Genomic DNA, 24,479 nt, shown 5'->3' with positions numbered 1-24,479 from the left:
CCCAGAAAGAGAAACGTGGTATGTACTCACTTAAAAGTGGATATTAGAGGTTAACCAAAGGATAACCATGCTATAATTCACAGACTTAGAGAAGTTAAGTAACAAGGAGAGCTCAAGGCGGGGACACATGAATCTCACTGTGATGGGAAAACAGAACAGACATTGCTGTTGGGGACGGGGGGTGGGCTGGAGTCCTGGAGGGGGAGTGTGGAATAGGAGGGATCAGATGGGGAGAGACAAATGGAATCTGAGGCATCTCTGGGAAGATCTAGAAACCTAGTACAATGGAAACTCTCAGGAATCTGAGGGTGATCCTAGCTATGACTCCTAGTCATGGGGTTACAGAGCCTGAACCGATCATCTCCTGTAACCAGTCAAGACTTCAAGTAGAGGGATTAGGACACCAACCCAGCCACAAAACTTTTGGCTTATTTCTATCCTGCCTATAAGATGTGCTGGAGTAAATGTGATGTAGAAATTGAGGGAGAGGCCAACCAATAACTGACCCAGCTTGAGACTCATATCGTGAGAGGGAGTTCATTTTGCTATACCCATAGACTGATGTCTAACCATCAGAGAGGCTTCACCCAGCAACTTATGGAAACTGATGCAGGACCTACAATCAAACATTAGGAGGGACTCAGGGAATCCTGTGGAAAAAGGGAAGGAAGAATTGTAGGAGCCAGAGGAGTCAAGAACACCACAAGAAAATCCACAAACTAACCTGGGTTCATAGGGCCTCAAAGAGACTCACCTAGGCCCTCTGCATATATGTTACAGTTACGTAACTTGACCTTCTTGTGGGATCCTAACAATGGGAGCAGAGGCTGTCTCTAACTTTTAGGACCCTTTGCCCCTATCTATACTCGATACATGGCTGGCTGATATCTATGGGAAGCCTGTCCTTTTTTGACAAGAAGCAGAAGAGGAGTGGATAGGGTAGGGGGCCTGGGAAGAGAGAAAGGAGGGGAAACTTTGGTAGGGATGCAAAAACAAAACAAAAAAATATAAAAAAATTTACTGAACAAATTTTTTTTTTACCTTTCTAACAATGATAGACAATATTTAGGATTCATCCAACCCAATTTACTAAATAGGCCTGAAAGCAAAATTCTCACCAGCAGCTGGCTGGGGCATAGGAATATCCTTTGTAGGTGTGGGTCAGAATCGATTTTTTAACACAAAATCTACTTTGTAGACCCTTTCAAGAGATTGATTATTCAATTATTTAGGCCAGCAAGCAAGACAAGGATAAAAATCCGAAGAAGAGTGTGTGCATTTGTGTATATGTGGCACTTGTCTATCTAGAGGCAAGAAGTCAACTTCAAACGCTATCCTCAGAAGCTGTTCAATGTGTTATTCGACACAAGGTCTCTCCATAGGACTTGGGGTTGTCTACCTATGTCCACGTAGCTGGCTGTGGGATCACACCAGCTTTGTGGCTGTGAACACAAGCTCACACACCTGGTTTCTACGTTGAGTGCGTCAGACTCTGCTCTCCGTGCTCTGTGTGCACTCACTGAGCTCCCTCACCAGACACAAGAAATGTAGTTTTAAACAAGAGAAAAGGTATTTTAAAAGTTCTTTGCCAGACTTTGTGGCATAAGTCTGCAATTCAGCTACTTAGGAGACTGAGACAGGAGAATGACAAGTTCAAGGCCTGCCCAGGCTATAGGAGTTTAAGACCGGTCTGGATAGCTCAGTGAAATAACATGTCCCCCCACCCTTAAAAAAAAGAAAAGGAAAGGACCCTTAAAGACTAATGGTATAGTACTTTCATGACATGGATAAGTAGGTTCAATCCTAACTGCAAAAAAAAAAAAAAAAATTGCGGGGGATTGGGGGGAATGTTTCAAGACCAGGTCCTGGCTGTCCTGGAACTCACTTTGTAAACCAGACTGGCCTTAAACTCAGAGATCCACCTGATTCTTCCTCCCAAGTGCTGGAATTAAAGGTATGTGCCGCTCCCCACCCCCCTGCCATGCACACACCACATGGAGGAGCAGCAGAAAGAACAGAATCATAGGATTCTGGAAAATAAAAAAGGTATGGTACAATATTAATACAGCATAAGGACTTGCTAAAAGGCAGATTCAACATAAGCAAAAGAGAAAAAGAAAAAAAGTTTCTTTCAGCACAACCATAAAATAACCCTGAGAAAGATGCAGGTACTGTAGAACGTGAATTTACAAAGGCAGGCAGTAAATTAAGATGGTGAAGAGTTGAACACATACTCGAGCAAGTGATATCTTATTTTTATCAACAAACCAGAAAAAGAGGTTTCAGGGTTGGTGACATGTCTCCAGGAGTAAAGCCTGAATCTGATCTCTGGGACCCACATGGTAGAAGGAGAGAACCAACATGCTCCAGTTGACCTCTGATCTTCACATGCAAAACACAACGGCATATATGTCCAAGTTCCCCTCACCCATGTTATTACATAAATAAATGTAAATAATTTGTTTGTCAGAAAAGAAAGAAAATAGGAATTAAGTATCAACTCAGGTAAGGCCCAGGCAATGAAACAGATAACCCCAACACCCAGAAACACAAATTTCTAAACACACAGAATGGGAGAGTCAGTTGTTGGTAAATGTCTCAACACATGGCATTGAGACCATTAGAAAAAGTCCTGTTGGGTTCACTCTGATGAAATTTCTAGACTAAGCATATCAAGAAGAAACCCACAGCTCAAGAGTTTCATCTAAGAAGCAATAATCATATCAATGCAGGTTTCTCAGCTGCAGAACTAGATGACAAAAAGCAATACTTTAAATCTTCTGTAGCTGAGTAATTGGAACATATGTCTACTGAACAAAGGTGAACACCAAAATTCAAGACACAAAGTCCTCAAATTAGAATATAGTTTGAAATAATCAACCAAAGATAATATATATTATGATATTCAACTTATAAGATAATCCAATCCACATCAGTAATTATAAATATGAATACTTAAAACAGAGGACATCAAGATGGATTTAACTATGATTACAGTAGCCACCAAAAAAAAAAGTTACTGGTATGGCAGAACAAAATCTACATGGTGGAAAAGCAGGTAGGTAGAAATGAAAAGCAAAACATAAATTTCATTTTAGTACTGACACAAGCAGGACACCAGCATACATTACTTTTATTACTAGTATTAAAAAAAACTATGAATTTATGTAGCCATAATACCAAAATTAACTAAAACAAAAGAAGATTGTTAAAAGAATTTAAGAGCTATAAGCAGAAGACCTGAAGGTGTACACCTTTTAAAACCTGCAAGATAAAACCGAAATAAAATATTCAAATTGAGAAAAAAAACCTTCACAAATAATTAAAAGTAAAGCTGTTTTAGCAAGAAATGGATATAAAGTCAAAACATAGTACATAATTTTAAAAATATTATTAGTACCTAATGTCTGTAGGAGTATACAGAATTCCCTTTTAAGAGAAAACTGTGTGCTAATGAAAGACATCTTATAGATAAACAAAGAAAAGGGATGACAAGCAGAAAATAAGAACACTCAGTAAATTGTGAAGGAATGTCTGATAATCCCATGAGAACTACAAAAGGTGAGAGGGCTTCTCTGTGACACAAAACCAAAAACCAATTCTAGAGGGACTAAAACTTTTAATGACAAAAAGGCAAGCTTAAAGCTCAAAACATGGAGACTATTTTATGACATTGAACCAGCGTAAGTTACTTACACAGGATGTGAAAATAATAAGAAAAATGAAAAATTTAAAACTTTTATTCAAAGTACAACACAAAGAGGGTGAAAATATACACTGTAAATGAGACCTCATGACTATTCTGCAACATGTATCCAGCAAAGATCGCCTAACATGTAAAGGACACTGTAAGTAGCTGAAGAAAGAAGGCAGCATAAGTGCTAATTAGCCAAAGGAACTTAACTAGTGACAAAGGAAATGCAAATTAAGAATACAACTTTGTATATATTAGGTGGGCAGAGACTGTGCCATCTGATAGCAAATACTGGTAGGAAACATCAGCAGTAACTGAAAAGTGATACAGCAGTAAACCCCGAGTTAAGGATATCTGCACAGAGCACATGACAGAATTGTTGCAAGACTCAAAAACAAACAAAATTAAAGAAATATGCTAGCCAGACAGGTATGAGATGAGTATAAGGTGATAAATATGAAGTGATTTATTTTAGGCTGAGGAACAAACTCCAAATTCAGAACAATGGGTACCCAGAACAGGAAAGAAATTGAAAGTAAGGATTACCGAGCAATAAAACCATGAGTGAACAGTATTATTAAATATAATTTGGATAAATGTAACAATTATCTTTTGCCCACATCCTATATGACTTAAAACAGGACACATTGTTAGGTTAATGGTGACATAAAGAAATTTAATTTCTGACAAGACAGAACTAGATTGTTTTTAACAATTTTCCTACTGGAACAATTAGAAGGGTAGACCAGATGGTTTTTTCAAGTTAGTTTATAGGCATAAAGATTTACCAAAGTAGTAACAATTAGCAAGGCAGACGCTCAGAAGAAGAGATCCATCAAGAGAGTTGAGCCTGGCATCAAGATTACTTTTCTGAAAAAAGTGATTTCTTGTTCTAAAAGTGGGAGAAGAGGCCGGGCAGTGGTGGTGCATGCCATTAATCCCAGCACTCGGGAGGCAGAGGCAGGTGGATCTCTGTGAGTTCGAGGCCAGCCTGGTCTACAAGAGCTAGTTCCAGGACAGGCACCAAAGCTACAGAGAAACCTTGTCTCAAAAAAAACAACAAAACAAAACAAACAAACAAACAAAGTGGAAGAGGAGGACACTGAGAGGTTCACTAAACTGTCATCATGTCACAGGGCTTAAGGGGTAAAATTATGAATCATGGGCCCAATATCTGAAAGTTTAAGGAAGCTCCCAAATAAATACAACCTAGTCACAAAGAAAAGACAGTAATTTACCAATAACTGAAGCTCAATAGTACTAGCAACACATGAGCTCCTAGGTTAGATCCCCAGCGCCAGAAAAACAAAACCATTGATTAAAAAGCCTAAAGTCCAGTTTCCAGTTGGACCAAAATGATTTGACAAGAGCTTAATTATTTGCCAGAAGTGAAACCAAATCCACGTTGCTGAATATGAATTTGAGGCCCTCAAATTATCTCTACTTCTCATATTAAGAAGTAAATTAGGCTAGGATGGGGCTTAGTGGCAAAGTGCTTGCCCCACAAAAGCCTAGGTTCAATCTTTAGTATACCCCTCCACTGTTATCAAAAGGTATAGTGATCCACAATTTTAATTCTAGTACTGAAGAGCACAAAAAAGCAGATCTCTGTGAATTCAAGCCTGAACTTGTTAAAGCCACCCAGTAGATCCTGTTTCCTCCCCAAAAATCTATCACTTAATCAAAACTCCACGTCCTTATGTAATTTAATACAATTGGGTGCTATTTTACAACTCTCCAGGGGTCTACTTCAGATCAAATGCCCATGTTCAAACAAAGATGTGCCAATGTTACTTTATTTCTGATGAAAATCTTAAATGAAAGTAACCAAGTAGAAGTGTTGTTATGTATTCCACCTCTCTTTAATATAAACTATATGTAGAACACTATGGAGATAACAAATCTAAAAACCTAACTCACCCGGTCATTCATGAGAAGATCCTTCACAATGAAAGTTGCTACCAAAGACTTCAGAGGAGCAGCAAACTGATCAGGAGCGAGAAGCGCAATATGACCAATAGTGACCAGTGGTGTTATGAGGTGTTCCAGGTTGCTTGGATCTAGGCTCTTATGCAGAGGCTGGAAATGAAGGATAGAAAACATATTTACTTCTCTATAAACTGCTTCTGTATTTCACCTTTGAATTATGAACACTACAGAAGTTTTAGATCCTGTGTAACTAGCAACTCAACTGCTATTTAGAAGACATTAAGTTTAAACAGTTTCAGTCCTGTTCAACTCCACATTCTAGCAATAGGTAAAAAAGCATTCCAGCATCAATCGTACTTTACAGCATATATCTTATGACCATGTATATGAATGTCAGAGACTGCTAGGACTAATCAATATCCACTCTGCTCCTCCTTCCAAAGCATAAAGAAGATTCCACGTTGCAGTTTCTTCTGCAGTTGGAGGAGGCTATGTGTGATCTGGTCAAAGAAGTGGGAATAAAAATGAAGTAGGCCACACTTGCCCACACTGAGGAAGAATAAGCACTGTGTCTTCTCCATGAGTACACACTCTATTTACTTGACTTAGGGAGAGCAGGCAGGACTCCGGTAGGAACACAATGAAAGAATACGTGCCTCTAAGCGTTTGAACACTGAAATTGAAATTTCAGTAGTGAAACACATTTTTCCTATGTATAGTTAACTGAATTTTGGGTGTTTTGAAAATCATAACATCAAATACTAAATTCTATAACAAGATTATATTTCATCTGATGTAAAACCAAACCATTAGTGTTATTCCTTTTGATCTCTGGTCCCTTTAAGGGACAAGCCACGCCCACTCCCAGCGACTTCTGACCTCTCCTCGCCATCTTAACTCTCTGTTCCCTCTCTTGGCGTGTGCACAGGTGTTTTCTGTCTTTTCTCTCTCTCCTTTTCTCTGTTTCTGTCTTTCTTTCTCTCCCTCTCCTTTTCCCTCTCCCTTTCTTTCTCTGTCCCCTCCCCTTTTCCTCCATAACCCCCTGAATAAATATTTTAATCTCATTTTACATGTCCATGTCTCTGTCTCCTGCCTGCCCACAGCCAGCTCTGCGGCTCATTGCGGGAAATCTGCACCACTCTGGCAGCCTCTGCCTGGCTTGCGGCTGCTCTGCAAGCCCACTGCCCGGGGATCTTAGGCAGGCTGCTGGGGGGCACACCAGCAGCATGTTTTTTAAGGAATATTAATTAATATCTTATTATAATAAAAGAATATCACACTTAGAATGATAACTGAACAGTGTTGTTAAACTTTAAAAACAGGAAAATCAGAAGAGAGACTAAATTACATATGTCATCATTAAGCATTCAGGAGGAAGACACACAAAATGTGTGTTTGTTACATCCTTATTTGTGTATGAATAAAATACCTCTGGAAAAGTAATTAGCAACAACATGAAGTATCTATGGAAAGTAAAAGCTGGCTATAATAGAAAGAGGGTACTTATCAGAACACCAATGCTTCATTTTAATGAAAATATAAGGGCTTACTGGCTCAGTGGGCAAAGTGCTTAACGCATAAGCAGCAGCAACTGAATATGGACCATCAACACTACATACATAAAAAGGCTGAGAGCATCTGTGATTCCAACACCGTAAGGGCAGACAGGAGTAGCCCTGAGGTTATGTGGAAAGCTAGTCTAGCTGAATGAATGAGCTCTAGATTCAATGAGAGACCCTGTTTCAAAAGTAATGGTACAAAGCAATTGAGGATGACATGCAGTGTTGACCTCTGATCGCTACAAGCATGGTGCACACATATGCACACACATAAGCACACAGGAGCACATACACAAAAGGCAAATGAGGGTTCTATGTTCTAACATTGTACATCAACTATTACAAATTTGACAAGCGATATAAACTATGATTTTCCAACACACAAGGGCAATATGAGGTTTCAGCAAGACCAACACGAACATTTGATAACCTGACTTTTTGCTACTCCTGGTCATTTCCCTCAATATTTCCACTGTGTCCATACCTAAGTATCACTCTGCTGGTCACACTATAAACAAAAAACATGGTTGCATAAATATGTTTTTAATTATTTTATTACTGCTAGTTGATAATTTTCCACAATACATCAATGACATTATTTTTGAAAAAAAGGAAAATTATTGGCCAGATCACAAAGTACTGGCAACTGCAAAATTGCCACTAGGAAATATTTCTCAGAAAGCCAGCAAACCTTCCACATTATGATACGAGCAAAACAGTGAGAATCTTTACAAAGCCAGGTTATATCAGTATTATTCTCAGAGTGACCATCATTAAAGGAAAATAAAGATTAATCAATAAAAACAAATTTTTCCTATAATCAACACTAGTTAATGAAGTCATCTTTATAAATAAAAACAGCCATCCCCAAATGTGTACATATGGAGGTAAGTTACCTGCCACAGAAATCAAGGAGCTATCTGGAAGATGCAGAACATAATCTATTCAGGTATTTTAACATGAGACATGAAGATATGACAAAATAACCATAAAAGTTTGTACCTCAGAGATAAAATGTCAAAATATTTATGGTAGAAGGTTCAGTATGCTCTGACTTCCATTCAAAGCTCCAGACACAAAATTATAAATCATTTCTTACAGACTTTTCTGTTAGCTTCTGTTTTAATAATAATGTTAAAGACTATTTGCATAGTTGGCTGCAATAGAACACCTTCTCAAGGTGACAATTAACATGTAGAGAAAATAGTATAAAACATTAAAAATACACTTCATGTTAGTATGGTTAGCTCAGTCATTAAATCTAAACTTGTTTACTTTACCAATTAGGATCAATTTACATTTAGAATCCAAACTATTAAACTTGTAAACTCACAGAGTAAGCTCATTACTACTGCCATCGATTATGATGATAAACAAAAAAAAAAATCACTCAATGAAGACTCCAAACACCATTTCATACATCAGAATCAAAAAATATCATGCAGTATTTGACTTCTGAACCTAAAGTAGCCTTAAACCTATGGAAAAGCAGTTTTCCTATCTTAACTACTGCTGATGCTGGCTTTACTAATTCAAATCCTGATAATACACAATATAAAACAACTCTAATAGAGAATATTCTGCAAAATCAATATTTATATGAATTAAAATTTTTTCATTACCTCAAATATCTGTGCAAACTGGGTCTCTTTACTAGAAAATATGGCATGAATACAATGGATGGCATATTTGGCCTGGCGAGGTGGTCCTTTTTTGGATTTGTGATGTAATACAGGAAGCAAGGCTCTAAAAGAAAAAACAGGAAAGAAAAGTAGCATTTTTTTAAAAAAAGGTAATTTATGTTTATACCCACAGATTAGTAATACATCAACCAAAGTCAGAGAAGCTTCTGTGTGTAAAGGGAACAGTTAATACAGAAATTTGTAATTTGTCAAACAAGGGACTGTTGAATGCTCAGTCTTAAACATGACATCTAGATCACCCTCTCCAAGGCTCAGTGAACACTGCGGGAGGGAGCAAAGGAGATAGAAGGAGTCTGTCAAATACTGTCTTCTAGACATGACCTGTCTGTTGCATCCATGAAACCACAGCAGGGAGGGGTAGTTACCTGCATAAGACTGAGTCTATCAACATTCTGGGGGGAATGGTGGGAAGGGACAACAACTGCCCCCTCCCCAAGTAGCCATAGGCAGTAAGTAAATGGTTGACAAGGATGTAAATGATGTAGTCACTGATAAGTTGTATTTGCTCAAGTAAACAACACACCCCATGTTTATTTCAGGAAAGAGGGACCAGACACTGACAAGCTAAAAAGTAGCTGGTGGCTGGAGCACTGCACTTAGGAAATACATCCAAGCTAGAATATCAGTTACCGTTGTTTACCAACTCCAGGCTCAATTGGGATAATCTTCTAACGGTTTGTGTGACCAGCAGAAGACCATAACTATAAAGTGACTACAGTAACGATGGCTCTGGGGGACATCCCATAATTGAAGAAGCCATTCAAACATATTTTGGGATCCCCCCCCCGTATTTCTTATTTTAATATACTTTTTAGTGTTATCCCACTTCATGTTTAAAAAGGCTTTTTTTTTTGGACTTTATATTGTTCCCATTTTAATATTTATCTACATGTTTACAATTTTTCCACTGTTGGTAATGTCTCCTCCCTTTTTTTACCTGTATTCCCCCAATGTATTTTTAGCACTATTTGATTTGATTTTATTATTCTTAAAAATAAAATTTTAGACTATTTTTTACTTTCTATTTCCTTTCTTAGACTTAACATGCATGGTATTTTTTATTACTGAGCAATCTTCTTTCCTTTGTTCTGATTATTAATCTCTTGTTCCTTCCTCTTCACGTTCACAACATTACTTCTCACTTTTGTTTTTTGACCATGTCATTCCCATCCAATTTTATGTTTTTTTTCTTTCTTTAAAAAGTAAGCAACAAGCTGGGCGGTGGTGGTGTACGCCTTTAATCCCAGCACTCGGGAGGCAGAGGCAGGTGGATCTCTGTGAGTTCAAGGCCAGGCTGGTCTACAGAATGAGTTCTAGGACAGGCTCCAAAGCTACAGAGAAATCCTGTCTCGAAAAACCAAATATATATATATATATTTAGCCCCATTGCATATTTTATATCATTTGTGTCATTTTCAGTTTATGTCATTGATGATCTATTAGTGGCATTTAATTGTTTTACATCTCTCTATATCTTGTTTAATTTGGCATAGTTGCTAAAATAGCAGTTTGCTTTGTCTTCTCTGAGGAGTGTTAGGAAATGAGCCTTAGGGAGCAAGCTGTTCACTAAGTAGATCCCCAGGTTACAAGAGAGCCAAAATAACACGTCAATCACAACTCAGCAACACAGGAAACATAAAAATGACAAAAGTCCTCAAAAAGACCATAACCCTTTCACTGAACTCAAGGATACTAAAACAGGTAAAGTGCTGGATGAAGAAAACCAAAGTTTATTTGTAGAAATGATCAGTGATTTCAAAAAGGATATAAGATGATGAATGAAGTTATGAAATCAGCTGGGGGCATGGAAAAGAAAAGCCAGCAGCACAGTGAGAAAGCCATAAAAATGGGTAAGAATGCCAGTAATATGGAAGAGAAAGTCAAAAGGAAACTAGAATTCTGGGCAGGAGGGAGAGGTTTAGAAATGAAGGAAATGAAAAGTTCAGGAATCAGATAAAAAAAAAATGTAACAGAAACATCAACCATTAGTCTAGACCGAAAATACCGAAGAACAGACGAGACTGTGACAAGGCCAGGAAATACTACATTCAGATATTAAAAGGAAAATAAGTAAATAAATGATCCTGACAACAAGTTCCAAGAACACTCAGATATGATCAAGATGCCATGGTAAGGATCCATGCAGAAGTCAATAAAAATGCAGAGAGTCTATTCAATAAAATTTTAGACGATTTCCCAAACCTAACAAAATGGGCATCCAAGTACAAGAGGGATTTAAAACCCCAAATAGACATGACCAGAGAAGAACTTCTCCAGAACACATCACAATCAAGACACAGAAAGGGTAAAACAAAGTTAATACATTTAAAGCTATAGGAGGAAACATCAACCCACAAATACAAACACTCAGGAATTCTAACAGACCACCCCACAAAAATTGCTGAAGGCCAGAGGAGCAGATTCATGCATTTTACTGCCAATCAGGTTCCTACATCTAGCAAAGGCATCTTTCAAATTTGATCAGGAGATAAGGACGTTCCAAAACAAACTTGAACTAAAGCAACACCTTATCACCAACCCAGCTGTAGTGCTGCTGTTTCACAGAACTGAAACCTTTCCTCCCGGAGGGAAGAGGGAGATTGGAGCTGTGACTTAGGAAACCCACCAGGCTCAGTGAGGTAGATTTACACTCCCGAGAGGCCTCCACAGGGCTGCAAAGGCAGGAAACATTATGGGGAATCTCCCCAGTGGCACTACTTGCAGGAGGGCAGGAAGCTCCAGGCATACTTTATCAGCATCTCCCATGATGGCTTTGGCAATGTAACTGCCTTTGAATCACTGGAGCTCCTATAAATAACCTCTCACCCACAACCCTATAGATAACCCAATAAACTCAATGGTTCACCAAGTTAAACTTGGGTAGAATTTATTTTTTCTGTCTGCCACTGATAATTCTACCTGAAGTAAACAGACAAACATTCACATGTCTCAAGTAAAACTCACACAATAATACTGGGAAAAAAAAAAAAAACACGAGGAACACAATGAACAGAGAAAAAACAGTCTCAGTCAAGACAGCAGAGGAAATCAATTTCATGTGAGGAAAAGATGAAGGGAGAAGACCTGGGAAGAAATCTATTATGCTCAACAATGTGAGCCCTCAACATACTAATATTACTGTAGGTAAGAAATAAAGGCACGAATTAATCCAACCAAATAGAAAAATAATATAAAAAGTTCAGGAATCAGCAAACCTCTCTCACTAACCAAATACAAATGTTAACTCTGCAATTAAAAAACAGACTAGCGGAGTGGACAATAAAACAAGACTCAGGTATCTGCTGCATCAAAGACACATACTTCAATGGAACACATTCACCGACTCAAGAGTGCATGGAAGTTAATCAGACTGGCATCACTATTCAGAAAAGTAATAAAGCAAACGAAATAAAATGTAATCATGAGAGAATGTTTCAAAAGACAAACAGAGCCCCTAAATTTTGATGAAGGTGAGAAAAGCATACATACATTGAGAAAGATCAGCCTCAATTGGTACAGGAAAAACTGGATCTCCTCAGCATGCTGAAAAATCTCACTCTGAACAAAAGTGGATCAAAGACCTTAATAGCAAGATTCTGAAAATTCTAGAGGGAAACTTCAGGATACAGGCATAGGCTGGGACAATCAATAGCTCAGGAAATAATCCCAAGAATCAATAAATGGGATTGTATAAAATTCAAAACCTAATGTCCAACAAAGGAAACAATAGCAATTGTATACAGAACAGGGAAAAAATACTAGCTATGTATCTGACAGGAAATTGGTATCTAGAATTTATAAAGAATTCCAAAACTTAAAATTCCAAATAAACAAACAAACAAGCATCCCCATCTCCCAAATAAAGCAGTGATAGACAAATTAATGGAATAGCCATTTACCAAACTAAGAAAAAAAAAATGCTTGGAAAAATACTCAACCCACTTAGCCACCAGAAAAGTGCAAAGTCAAACTACACTATGGTTTGAAAGAAAATGGCTTCCAAAGGGAATAACACTATTAGGAGGTGTGGTCTTGTTGGTGTAGGTGTGGTTTTGTTGGAGGAAGTATGTCAATATGGTGCAAGTTTTAAGGTCTCATATACACCCAAGCCAAGTCCAGTGAGAAAGACCACTTCCTGTTGCCAAAGAATCAAGATGTAGGACTCTGAGCTGCTTCTCCAGCACCATGTTGGCTTGTACGCCACCATGTCACACATGATGATAATAAACTAAACCTCTAAAATGTAAGCCAGCACCATTTAAATGTATTTCCTTTATAAGAGACACTGTAGTCATGGTGTTTCTTCACTGCAATAGAACCCTAACTAAGACACACCAAGATTCTGGCTCATTAAGAAATAAGAGCTATTTAGGATATTTGATAAATGGAACCTTACACATGGCTGGTGGCAATGCGAATTGGAAGGGTTCAGTAAGAAAATCAGTAAGCAGTTTTCTCAAAAAACTAAAAATAGAACTACCAAGTGATCCTGTTGTACCTTTCCTGGGTACATAGCAGAAGGAATCTTAAGTAGGCTATAGAAGTATCTACAAATTCATGTTACTGCTACACTACTCACAATAGCCAAGATGGCCAACCAGAGTTCGGTGGGAAAAAAAAAAATGATTTTATGTTATGGGATGGGCAAATATAAGCAAGGTAATAGGATAGATAGAAGATACAAATATGTCATAAATATATGTGTATGTTTGTGTATGTGTTGTATAATGAGAACCATTATCTCGCACGCTAACTAAAAAAAGTCAGGAAGAGGGGACTGGAGAGATGGCTCAGCGGTTAAGAGCACTGACTGCTCTGCCAGAGGTCCTGAGTTCAATTCCCAGCAACCACATGGTGGCTCACAACCACCTATAATGAGATCTGGTGCCCTCTTCTGGCCTACAGGCAGGATACTATATAAATAAATAAATAAATCTTTAAAAACAAAAAGTCAGGAAGAAAAAAAAATAAGAAAATAGAAACTATGTCCAAAGGGATATAGTTCCATGGATAATAGAATCCAGCCTAAATTCAAATCACACATTTGCTACTTGCTAGCTATGACCTACAACTATTTGCCTGTCTGGATATCAGATTTCTCACTTAGATAAATAACCACATTCTGAATAGCAGTCAGTTTAACTGAGATAGCCTACCAGGTGACTACACAACACATGGTATGTAGTTACATACAGCCCATATGAAAAGTCACTCTTCTCTATGATCTGATTTGTCTAGTAAGAACATCATCCCACAGAGAAACATATGTCATGAACTCAAGTTAGCAAGACCAAACACTAGTGCTGCTTACTCTTACCAAAAAGACTACCGTTATACAATTCTGGTAGGCTTTTTGTTTTTAGATTTATGTGTATGACTGCTTGCATGTTTGTATGTATAACATGTGCATGCCTAGTGCCCATGGAGAGAGTTTCAGACTTCCTGAAACTAGAGTTACAGATGGCTGTGAACCAACATGTGGGTGCTTAGGAACCAAACTCAAGTCCTCTACAAGAACAGCCAATGCTCTTACCACTGCCTTACCCCTGTCTTGCCAGCCCCCAATTTGGGTAGGTTTGGATCACCACTGAAATAATACCTTAGTTCTATTTACCAATGGTTTCTTCATTTCACTTCAGTTCACATAACCAGAACAGAAGAGCAAAAGTTACACATTCCTCTAAAAGTTAGCTTAATGCAGACTGAGGAAAAAAATACAGAGGCAATTCTGAAGAAGCAACCAACCCTGACCACGGCTCCCTGGAAGGGAAGTTCTCGGCCAGACGTGAAACCAAATCACCTGCAACATAAGGACCACATGTGGGACTGTCTCTGAAGAAACTGGGGAGAAAGATGAACAAGAAGCAAGTGATGACAGAAAGAATATAGATGCTATAGGGAGATTATAGAATCCTGAACATTGCTAGCAATTTATAGAAATTCTCCACAGCCTATCAATTTCCAAGTGTTGGAAATACTAGAGCACTGAAACACTAAACCACCATAAAGATGAGTAATTCAATGTTCTCCTCCTTGCCCATACGAAGTGCCGTCATAAGAGTGATGGAGTTCCCTTAGTCAGAGAACACTGGCCAGCAAGATTACTTGGTGGATAAAAGCACTTACAGTGCACATGAGATGATCTAAGTTCATTTCTTGTGGATCCCACAAGGAAGAAGACAACTGACTCTCCTGAGACTTGTCCTCTGACCTGCCCATGTGGGTCAGGCCACAGGTGAGTCTGCAAGGTGTATACACACACATGCACACACACGCATAAATTAGCCCCTCTGAAATTTCTTATTGTGCCTTAGATACATGTGAACCATCCATTCTGTGCTATTGTACACCAGGAACACTACTTAGATGTACCATGCTTGTCTTCTATCTTGCAAATCTAAAATATCAACCAACGCTTTCTCACAAGAAAGAAGTCTAGCCAGCTGGTAGTGGCACACACCTTTAATCCCAGCACGTGGGAGGCAGAGGCAGGTGGGTCACTATGAGTTCGAGGCCAGCCTGGTCTACATATTGAGTTCCAGGACAGGTTCCAAAGCTACAGAGAAACCCTGTCTCAAAACTCCGCCCTCCCCAAGCAAAAGAAAGAAGTTATAGCATAATATAATTAGCATACAACACCTTTCCTCTAAACTTAATTACTACAGAACTCAAGAAACAGTATATCCAAAGTATTTATTAGAAAAATCTCAACTCACGATCTGATGTGTGGAAAATCCTCTTCAATTTTGCTCCCTGTATTTTTGAAAATTTGCAGGGCAGCTTCTGCCACCTTTTCATCATCCATTTTCAGACAAGCCAGAAGGGATTCAAATGTTTCAGCAGAATGAAATGAGATGGGATGTGTAAAAGAAAGTACCTACAAAGGGTTTATAAACATTATTTGCAAAATCTTTTCATGTTTTTAATATATACCTAAAGTACACATTAGAAATCATACTAATCAATAATCAATTCAAGACTGACTATGTTATGTTCCTATATGTAATATCAATATATTTCTAGTCAATTTGGACTTTTATTGATCCTTATTTTTTTCAGGGGAAGGGCATGAGAGTAGGAGAAAAGGGGATATGTAAGAAATATAATAAAGCATCACTCATTTTTTCTAAATAAGCATTAGAAAAAACTAGGTAAGAATTTTTTTAAGTAAATTAGGAAATGTGTACTTACCCGGTCAAAAAAAGCACTTTAAATACAATAACTAAATCAACATTGCAAAAGCAGTAGACAAAATCATCAAACAAAAAGATAAAGCACCAAGATCAGCATTTACAAGACACAGCTCGTAATAGACTTTAAAGAAGGCAACAGCATGTAGCTCAGCTGGGGAGAGTGCATGCCTGGCAGGAACACAGACCTGAGTTTGATGCCCACACTGCACAGAACCAAAATTGGTGATGTTTGCCTATAATCCCATCATCAGAGAGTCATATATGAGGATAAGACAGCAACTTATCCTCAACTAACTGCAACGTAAGGCCATCCTAGGTTACATGAGACCTTCTCCCCAAGACAAAAACTAACAAACAAAAACCTGCAATTGAGCTGGGCCTACTGTTGCAGATATTTGATCTCAGCATTCAGAAGGCAGGGAGATCTATAAGCTTGAAGCCAGCCAGGTCTACACAGTAAGACCTGTCTAAAACCAAACAAAATCAGGCAATAGAAAAGCAATAATCCTGAGAAAACCTTGTATTTAGTACAAGAAAATCATATCAAACACTCCTTTATTAATTCATTCAAAATAATTTAATTGTATTTAAATAAACATAAAATAAATCTTTGGACACCAGTGTGTGGGGGGTGCAAATATATGGGAGTATCTGTCTGTGAGTGTGTGGTGGTCACTTGGGCTATCTTTTCCTACCACTCTCCACCTCAGTTTCTCCAAATAGGGTCTCCCACTAATCTGGAGCTCACAATTTCAGCAGGTGGAGACTGAATTGAAGACACATGCCCACCAGCCTGGGGATCCACACTCAGGTCCTCCTGCTTACAGAGCAAGCATTTCATCCACTGAGCAATCTTCTCAGTCCCATGATAGGGTTAAAAATGTAGAATAATGGAATTCAAATACAGAATGTAAAAATACTAAATAACAAAAATACTATATAGTGTCATATTTTAAAGATTTAAAAATAATCAAATTAAAAATGTTATTTAGAGATATATACAAAGATGCAAATAAGCAAGCTAAAACTTTAATAAAATAAATAGAAATTTCAGGGAAATATATGACATATTTGATTGTAGGAATAAAAATCACCCAGAAAACTAATACAGCATTTTGAATACTCAATGTAATTTGAGTAAACATAGTTTATAGTTTCATATGGCTTAAATAGAAAATGTAGGTAACTGGCCTGTGAAGGACACAACCCTACTGTGACACTGATTGCTGGCTGCCATAGGTAAGCAGCTGTAATCTACTCCGTACTCCTTCTATTATATTTCTACCCCACCACAGGCCAAGAAACAATAAAGACAAGTGACCATGGAGTGAAATCTCTGACTCTAGGAGTCTATTAAGTCCTTAGTTCTTTCATTTGGTTTTCTTGGGAATTTTTTAACAGCGATGAAAGGCTGGCGAGAACAGAAAATAAGTACTGAAAACTGGCACCATTCCTATGGCCACATCTGATCAGGAGGTTCAGAAACCTTTGGAGCTAATTTATGGGAATAATTGGAAAAGTTTGTGAAAACTGGCTAGAAAAAGGCTAGAATGCTTTACCTGGAATTTACTGAGAGACTCCAGTGGGAGCTTACAAGAACAGATGCTGACAGTAACAGTGAGGACTATATGTATTACTAAGGGTTCTACTGGGAAACTAGGCTAGAGACAGGCAGCTATGTTAAAGTCTGGCAACATGTCTGGGTTTTTTTTTGGGGGGGGGTGCCCCAAGAATGTGTGTGAGGTTATATTTAAAAGTGATGGTAGGAAAAATGTAGACATAATTTGGTATTTGGAATTTAGCATGAGATTACTGTCTGCTTTTAGTCATCTTTATAGCAAAAACAAGGCACAAAAAGATAAAACAAAAGATGTAAAAAAAATCTGCAGTTTACAAATCTATAAGGACAGGTGTGCTGAAGGTATGGTAACTGAAGAGATGGCAAAAAGAAGCCAAATATGTTGCGTTGGAGCAACAGAAAAGTCGCCTTGAGGGATAACCAAATCATCCCCAGCTCAGACTTAAGAACATGCACTTAAAAGGCTTTAGCAATAGAATTCTAACATGCCCTGCTCATATAAGTAATATATACTTATATGAGAAGTATAAGTTTGCCCAGAAATCATTTCCCAACAAAATGCTGCAGACATAGTCAAAGTATGCTCAGTTCCTGCTTGATCTGGTGGCAAACTTGGGCATCTCTCATGTAATTTTTCAGATATGAAAATGCAATTGTTGTGAAGTTAAGGAAATTTCAGGGCAGATTTAAAAGCAGCATCAGATTCCCTCAGGGAAGCCCCCTGAGAGTGAACCCTGGGCTGCTGTACCAAAGACCCTAGGAAGTCAGAGATGCCAGATCACAGAATGTCTGCTGAGGAAAACTCTAGGCAATTCACAGAACCAGCCCACAAGAGTGACTGTAAGTTCTATAGCAAGAAGGTATAGGAAAGGGCCACCCAAGTCCTTTGAAGCTCATACTGTGTGCCACAGATGATGAACATAGAACTCCAAGATTCAGAGTTTGCTTTGCTAGGATCTGATCTTGTTTCAGTCCAATTTCTCCTTTCAATGTACCCATTCCTCCCTTTTGAAACAGACATTGTGCACATTTAGAACATGCAATTTGTTTTTGAGTTTTAATAGGTACTCTCAGCAAAGATGTGCCTTGACTCTCAAACATTTTGAAGTTGAAGTGTTTAAAAACAAGGAAACTGCAAAAGCTTGAAGCTCCATGGAAATGGAAAACACATTCTGCAATATGAGATGAGCACGAGCTTTAGAAGCCAGGGTAGAATAACACAGTTTAAACCTGAAAGTGCCTCCCAAAGGCTCCCGCAGTCAGAGCTCAGTTACAAGAGGATGAGCATGTGCACCTAACTGGAGCATGAGGACTCTAACTTCCCCAATGGATTCATTCACTGGTGAACTCACAGCTAACAAGTGACTCGGAAGTGTATATATCTTGTCCCCATACCCTTTTTTCTGAGTTTCTCAACTGCTACAAAGTAAACATCTCTCCAGTCTACAAACAAGGTAACCCCTGCCATGACAGTATTGCCTTACCAATGGAACCAAGTGACTCTGGATAAGGGTCTGAGGAAATAGCCAGGATGGTTCTTCCCTCAATTTACCTTCTTAGATACTTTGTCAAAGTGAGAAAAACTGACCAAATAACATTCTACTTACTTTTCACAAGTATTAATTGTGATGCCACAGTTTAAAACCTAATTATAACAGTCTTTATTCATCAAGTATTTCCCATAAAAAAGCAAAGACAAATTTTAAAAGGTTCATTAAAATCAAATTTAAAAGAAAAGACTGGGGTATCAGATATGAAAAGAGATGAGAAATGAATGAGAAACAGAAATTGCTAATGTACAGAAGGTAGATCACTAGTAACACTGTAGGAATCACATACAGTACTGCCTGTACTAAGCAGATTAGCACATTTCTAAAACTGCAGCATGATAAGCTTGTGAATATTAAAAAAACTGGTACCTTCACACACAATAGATGGCATATAGAAACAACTTCTCTGAAAAATGATATGAAAAATGTTTTATATACAATTTCTCCGTGGACATAAAAATTTATACAAAAAAATTGTGTCTCTAAAAGTTTTAATTGGGGCTGGAGAGATGGTTCAGCGGTTAAGAGCACTGGCTGCTCTTCCAGAGGTCCTGAGTTCAATTCCCAGCAACCACATGGTAGTTTACAACCATCTAAAATGCGATCTGGTGCTCTCTTCTCGCCTGCAGGCGTACATGCAGGCAGAACACTGTATATATAATAAATCTTTAAAAAAAGTTTTAATTGTATGTGTGTATTTCAATTTCAAAGTTCTTATTCTCCTGAACCCAGTAATAATTTTAGTTTTTTTAAAAAAGACATTACACAAAAATATTTACTTTAGTACTGTTTATAAGAATAAAATCTAAAAAGCCAACAATAAGAAAACAGCAATGTTATGATACATTGAAGTAGAATAGTCACCATTTCACATTTATTATTTTAGCTAGGAGCCAGTATGCACTAAAAGATAATGTGTGGTATGATGTATCCCTCTGTCAGACATTAACAAAATGTCTATTCCATGGGAGGAAGCGCTCAGAGGCAATTAATACCACGACCACTCAGAACCTATCAGTAACAGTTGAAAATCAACACTTAAAAATTTTGTTACTGCCAGACCTGGTGGCACACACCTTTAATTACAGCTCTGGGGAGGCAGAAGCAGGCAGATCTCTGTGTGAGTTCAAGGCTAGCCTGGTCTATGAAGTGACTTCCAGAACACCCAGGATTACATAGAGAAACCCTGTCTCCAAAGAAACCAGAAAACAAGAAAAGAAACGGGGGGGGAGGGAAATCACTGAAAAACGCTTATCTTTAATGAGGAAAACAAAAATAGAACAATCCGCATGGTTTTAAACTAAATAAAACTGTATATTAACTAAACATAGCTAATTAAAAGGAAATTTTAAAACTAGTGTTTATGAACTTAGCTGTCAACAATGAAGTGACACATGAATAGTCATCAAAAGGCTCACTCTGTATCAGAGGAGCCCCATCCTCATTAATAGGTCTTCAGTTAGTCTCCTAGACTATTAATGAATTTGGTAACAGATGAAAGCAGGAAACAGGGAGAAATTTCTAAATTATTATTTTTTTAAAAAACCAAGAATCCTTCTTGTTAGGTTGTAAAACTTTGAGAAGTAAACCTTAAGAACAAGCAGAATTTGAAAAGTAAGTTAAACAGATCCCTGTGTCTACATTGAAAGTTCTGGATCAGCCAGAGATACACACAGTGAGGTCCTGTTTTTAAAACACAAGCCTGCACGTGCACACACATACAAAACAAACAAATGCAACAGCAAAAAACCCCAGACGTCTAATCACACACAAGCTTAGACAGTATTACCTTCAGCAGCTCAAGGCCCGCTCTAATGGCTTGATCAGTTGGGACACCCTCATCTTCATCGTCTGCTGTTCCATCTATGGACTTGTTCACTTGCTTGATAAGAGCACTAAAGTATGACAGGAAAACGAAAGGGTTATTTCTTTCAACTGTAATACACTGGCAGTATCTGCGGAAAGTCCCTAAATCTTAAATAACTACACATTGCATAATATTTTATATGACTGTTAACCAAACATTATTGTTAAACAAATTATAGAAAATATCTTTTCAGAATCAGTTCTTTCCCTTTACCCATTCAAATAAAAACAAAGTTATTTTATTGGCCCTTTTTGAATGACACCTGTACCTTTATTAGTGTCTTTTCCAGAGGAGACCTAGCGTCAAACATATGAATGATTTTTTTTTTTGGTCTAAAATACATGTCAATCAAAGGGACAGCAGTAAGTACTCTAAAAATGCAACAAGGATTTGTGTCAAGGCTTCTTGAAATATTTTGTTCAAGCTGATTTTCAAAAAATATTTTATGCTCAAATTTAGTACCAAACAAGGAATGAAGAATATATGTCTCTCTAACAAGATGACTCAGGGTTTATGGGACCTAGCCTGATGGCCTGAGCTTGACTCACAAGACCTGCACAGTAGGAAAGACCATCAGCTGTCCTGACCTCCAAATGTGGGTCTTTGTATATGTACCACTCTATGCACATACACATATACAAACATGTATACATTAAAAACATTGATTTTTGTCAAGTGTTTCCATTTATTATTTTCCTAAGTTTCTGTTTCCATAAAATGAGTTTTACCTATTCTCATATCTCCAATTACCCTAATGAAAATCTCCAACCTAAATCTTATTCCCAACAGTACCAAGATTCTTCTGTACAATAGAAACATTAAAAAATTTCACTTCTACTTTCTTCTATAACAATGAGTAGGAAGACCACAAAAAAGTGAACACACACATTCTTGTACTTAACATAGCAAAGTGAAAAAGAAAAATGAAAAACCAAAAGAAAAAACCAAATACAAGTGTGTAATTAATTTTAGATTTAGAAGATAACGTTGAGATCTTAACCTTATCATTCCTGTAATCAATTAACAAAACAAAAATGTTTCTCTTAGGTACCCACAGGAAAATTCCCTAAAGAAATGCAATTAACCAAGAAATGTTTCAGGAAATTTTTTTTCTCATTTGGAAATGTTAATCAGTTGTAATAAAAAACACTTTAAGGTACAACTTAACATTCACCCATCTATAGACTGCAGAGACTGAAAAGGCACTGACCAGAGTCTGACTGCCTGAGGGACTAACACAGCCTCTCTTTGGAGGCTCTGAAGTCACTTCCTGAGTCAAATTTAACATCTGAGCCATTGTCCCATACCTGTAAGGTGGCTTCCATTCCACTGTTTAGCTCCACTATTTACAATTCTCCCATACATACTATAAGCAGAAACTGTTACTTCTTGTTTCTATTTATGCTCTAACAAACCTTCTGGATTACTCTAAGTTCCTGACTGCTAGCTGAAACAAGGGCCTGCTCTTATCCTCAGTCTGTCAGCTCATAGTATATACCTTACAGATATAGAGATGACTACTTTGCACTGGTATGGATCTTGGTTTATTGTTACAAATTTAAGATTAATTTTGTTGTTGTTGTGTGTGCACACATTTATTTCTGCTCTTGATTAAAGTATTATGTTTGTGCAGCTGATTTAAAAGTGTAATGCATAATTAAGAAATATAGGTTAACAGAAAGTCATCTATAATTGTCAAGCTTGTAGTCATGTTAGGTTTTCCAAACATATAGATATATATTTCAGTTAGATAGGTATTCTTCAAATCTTTCAGAGACCTTCAGAATATGGCATTTAAAATGTTTTCAGAACTTAGGACTTTTCGTGACAATGAGACTCATTTGCTCCTGGCAGCACCAATCTACTTCATGGAGTTTGTTAGCCATTTGGGCAAGAAACTGTTCTTGCCTGGACTGCTTTATGATATGCTGTATGAATTGGACATGCAGGACCCACAGAAAAAATGACTGCTAAATTTGCCAAAAGATGAGACAGTCCTTCAGGGTTTCTGCTTCTTGGAAGAGTCTACCAGACATTCTGCAGGACACAGAAGAAAGTGACTGGTAAATTGCCAACATAGGCGGAACTGCCTTTGAAATTTCCTGCTTCAAGGAAAAGTCTGCAGGACACTATGGAAGATGGATGCCCCAAAGAAGAACTTTGGTTGACTGTCTAGGGAGGAAGAAGTCTCTGTCAATTCTAGAATTTTGAAAGTTGCTTACAATGCACTTCCTGTTAACTTAGGTAATATTACATCCTTCTGGGGTCTTTGATGGACTTGAAGAATAGTTATAGTTTTCCTTAGTTATGATAAAAGATAAATTAGATATAAATATTGTAACTATAATTCTTGCTTGATAACTATTTTGTTATATGTAATTTTAGTATGTTAAAATTAAAACCTTCCTTTTCATTTAGACAGAAAAGGGGAGGTGAAAAGGGGAGGTAATGTAGGATTCCCCTCTGTAGGCTATGATTACCATTGACTAATAAAGGAACTGCTTTGGGCCTACAGCCCGGAAGAACAGAGCTAGGCAGGGAAAACTAAACTGAAAGCTGGGAGAAAGAAGGTGGAGTCAGTGGGAAGCAATGTAGCCCCCATAGGAGACAGATTATATTCACTGGAACCCACTGAATTCCTGGTATGCTACGACCTAGTGGTGATATATGGATTGATGGAGATGGGTAAGTTTAGGATATAAGAGCTAGTTAGAAATACACTTAAGTTATTGGCCAAACAGTATTACAAATAATATAGTTTCTGTGTGATTATTTTGGGTCTGAGCAGCCAGAAAATAAAGAACAGCCTCTGACAACACCATACTTGTTAAAAAATTTCACCATTTTTTAAGTTTTAGAATCCTGCAACAACTTGGTCTTCTTACATTGCTCTGATTTCCCTACTGTAAAAAAGTTTGCAAGTCTGTCCACAATATTTTTCATTTTCTATTTAATTTCAGCATACCAGTCAACTCTCATGATTTCATTTTATCAATGTGATTTTATTTTTTTATTAAAAATGTAGCCATGTATGGTCGCTTATTCCGGTGATAACAGCACTTGAATGTAGAAGCAGGAGTACAAGGTGAATTCAAGGACAACTTGATTTACACAAGAACCTATCTAAATAAAGATAAGACAGAAAGGAAAGAAATAAAGAAATTTCTCATCATGTTCAAATAATAACTACATGTTGCTTCTCTTGTACTTCAGATAAGACAAAAAGTCCTTTGTATTCTCTTCAAGATATCAGGAATCATTATTTGGACTTGAACCTTGTATCCTGACTACTTACCTCTTATGTGTGGCCAAAAAGCGTTCCTCAAATATGTTCTTTCTTGCCCATCATACTAGCACCTATGCACAGACTACCAGAACAGAGCCTTAAGAAAGCTCTTTTCCTCT

The 24,479-nt window shown here is 37.6% G+C and overlaps 1 protein-coding gene across 5 annotated transcripts in view; it reads right to left on the bottom strand.

The window, feature by feature from the left end:
- Pds5b (PDS5 cohesin associated factor B) overlaps window positions 1-24,479 on the bottom strand; it is a 151,172-nt gene that overhangs the window by 34,281 nt on the left and 92,412 nt on the right. For all 5 annotated transcript variants that reach the window (XM_085685243.2, XM_085685244.2, XM_085685247.2 and 2 more), the window contains exons 18-21: window positions 20,997-21,102; window positions 15,602-15,762; window positions 8,805-8,928; window positions 5,615-5,773 (exon numbers count right to left, since the gene is read on the bottom strand). In XM_085685243.2, the coding sequence (XP_085541369.1) occupies window positions 5,615-5,773; window positions 8,805-8,928; window positions 15,602-15,762; window positions 20,997-21,102 (550 nt within the window). The remainder of the gene's footprint in view (window positions 1-5,614; window positions 5,774-8,804; window positions 8,929-15,601; window positions 15,763-20,996; window positions 21,103-24,479) is intronic.

The sequence above is a fragment of the Myodes glareolus genome, chromosome 2, assembly GCF_982192425.1.
Source record: "Myodes glareolus chromosome 2, mMyoGla1.1, whole genome shotgun sequence".
NCBI lineage: Eukaryota > Metazoa > Chordata > Mammalia > Rodentia > Cricetidae > Myodes > Myodes glareolus.
This window is presented reverse-complemented; position numbering and strand designations above follow the sequence as displayed.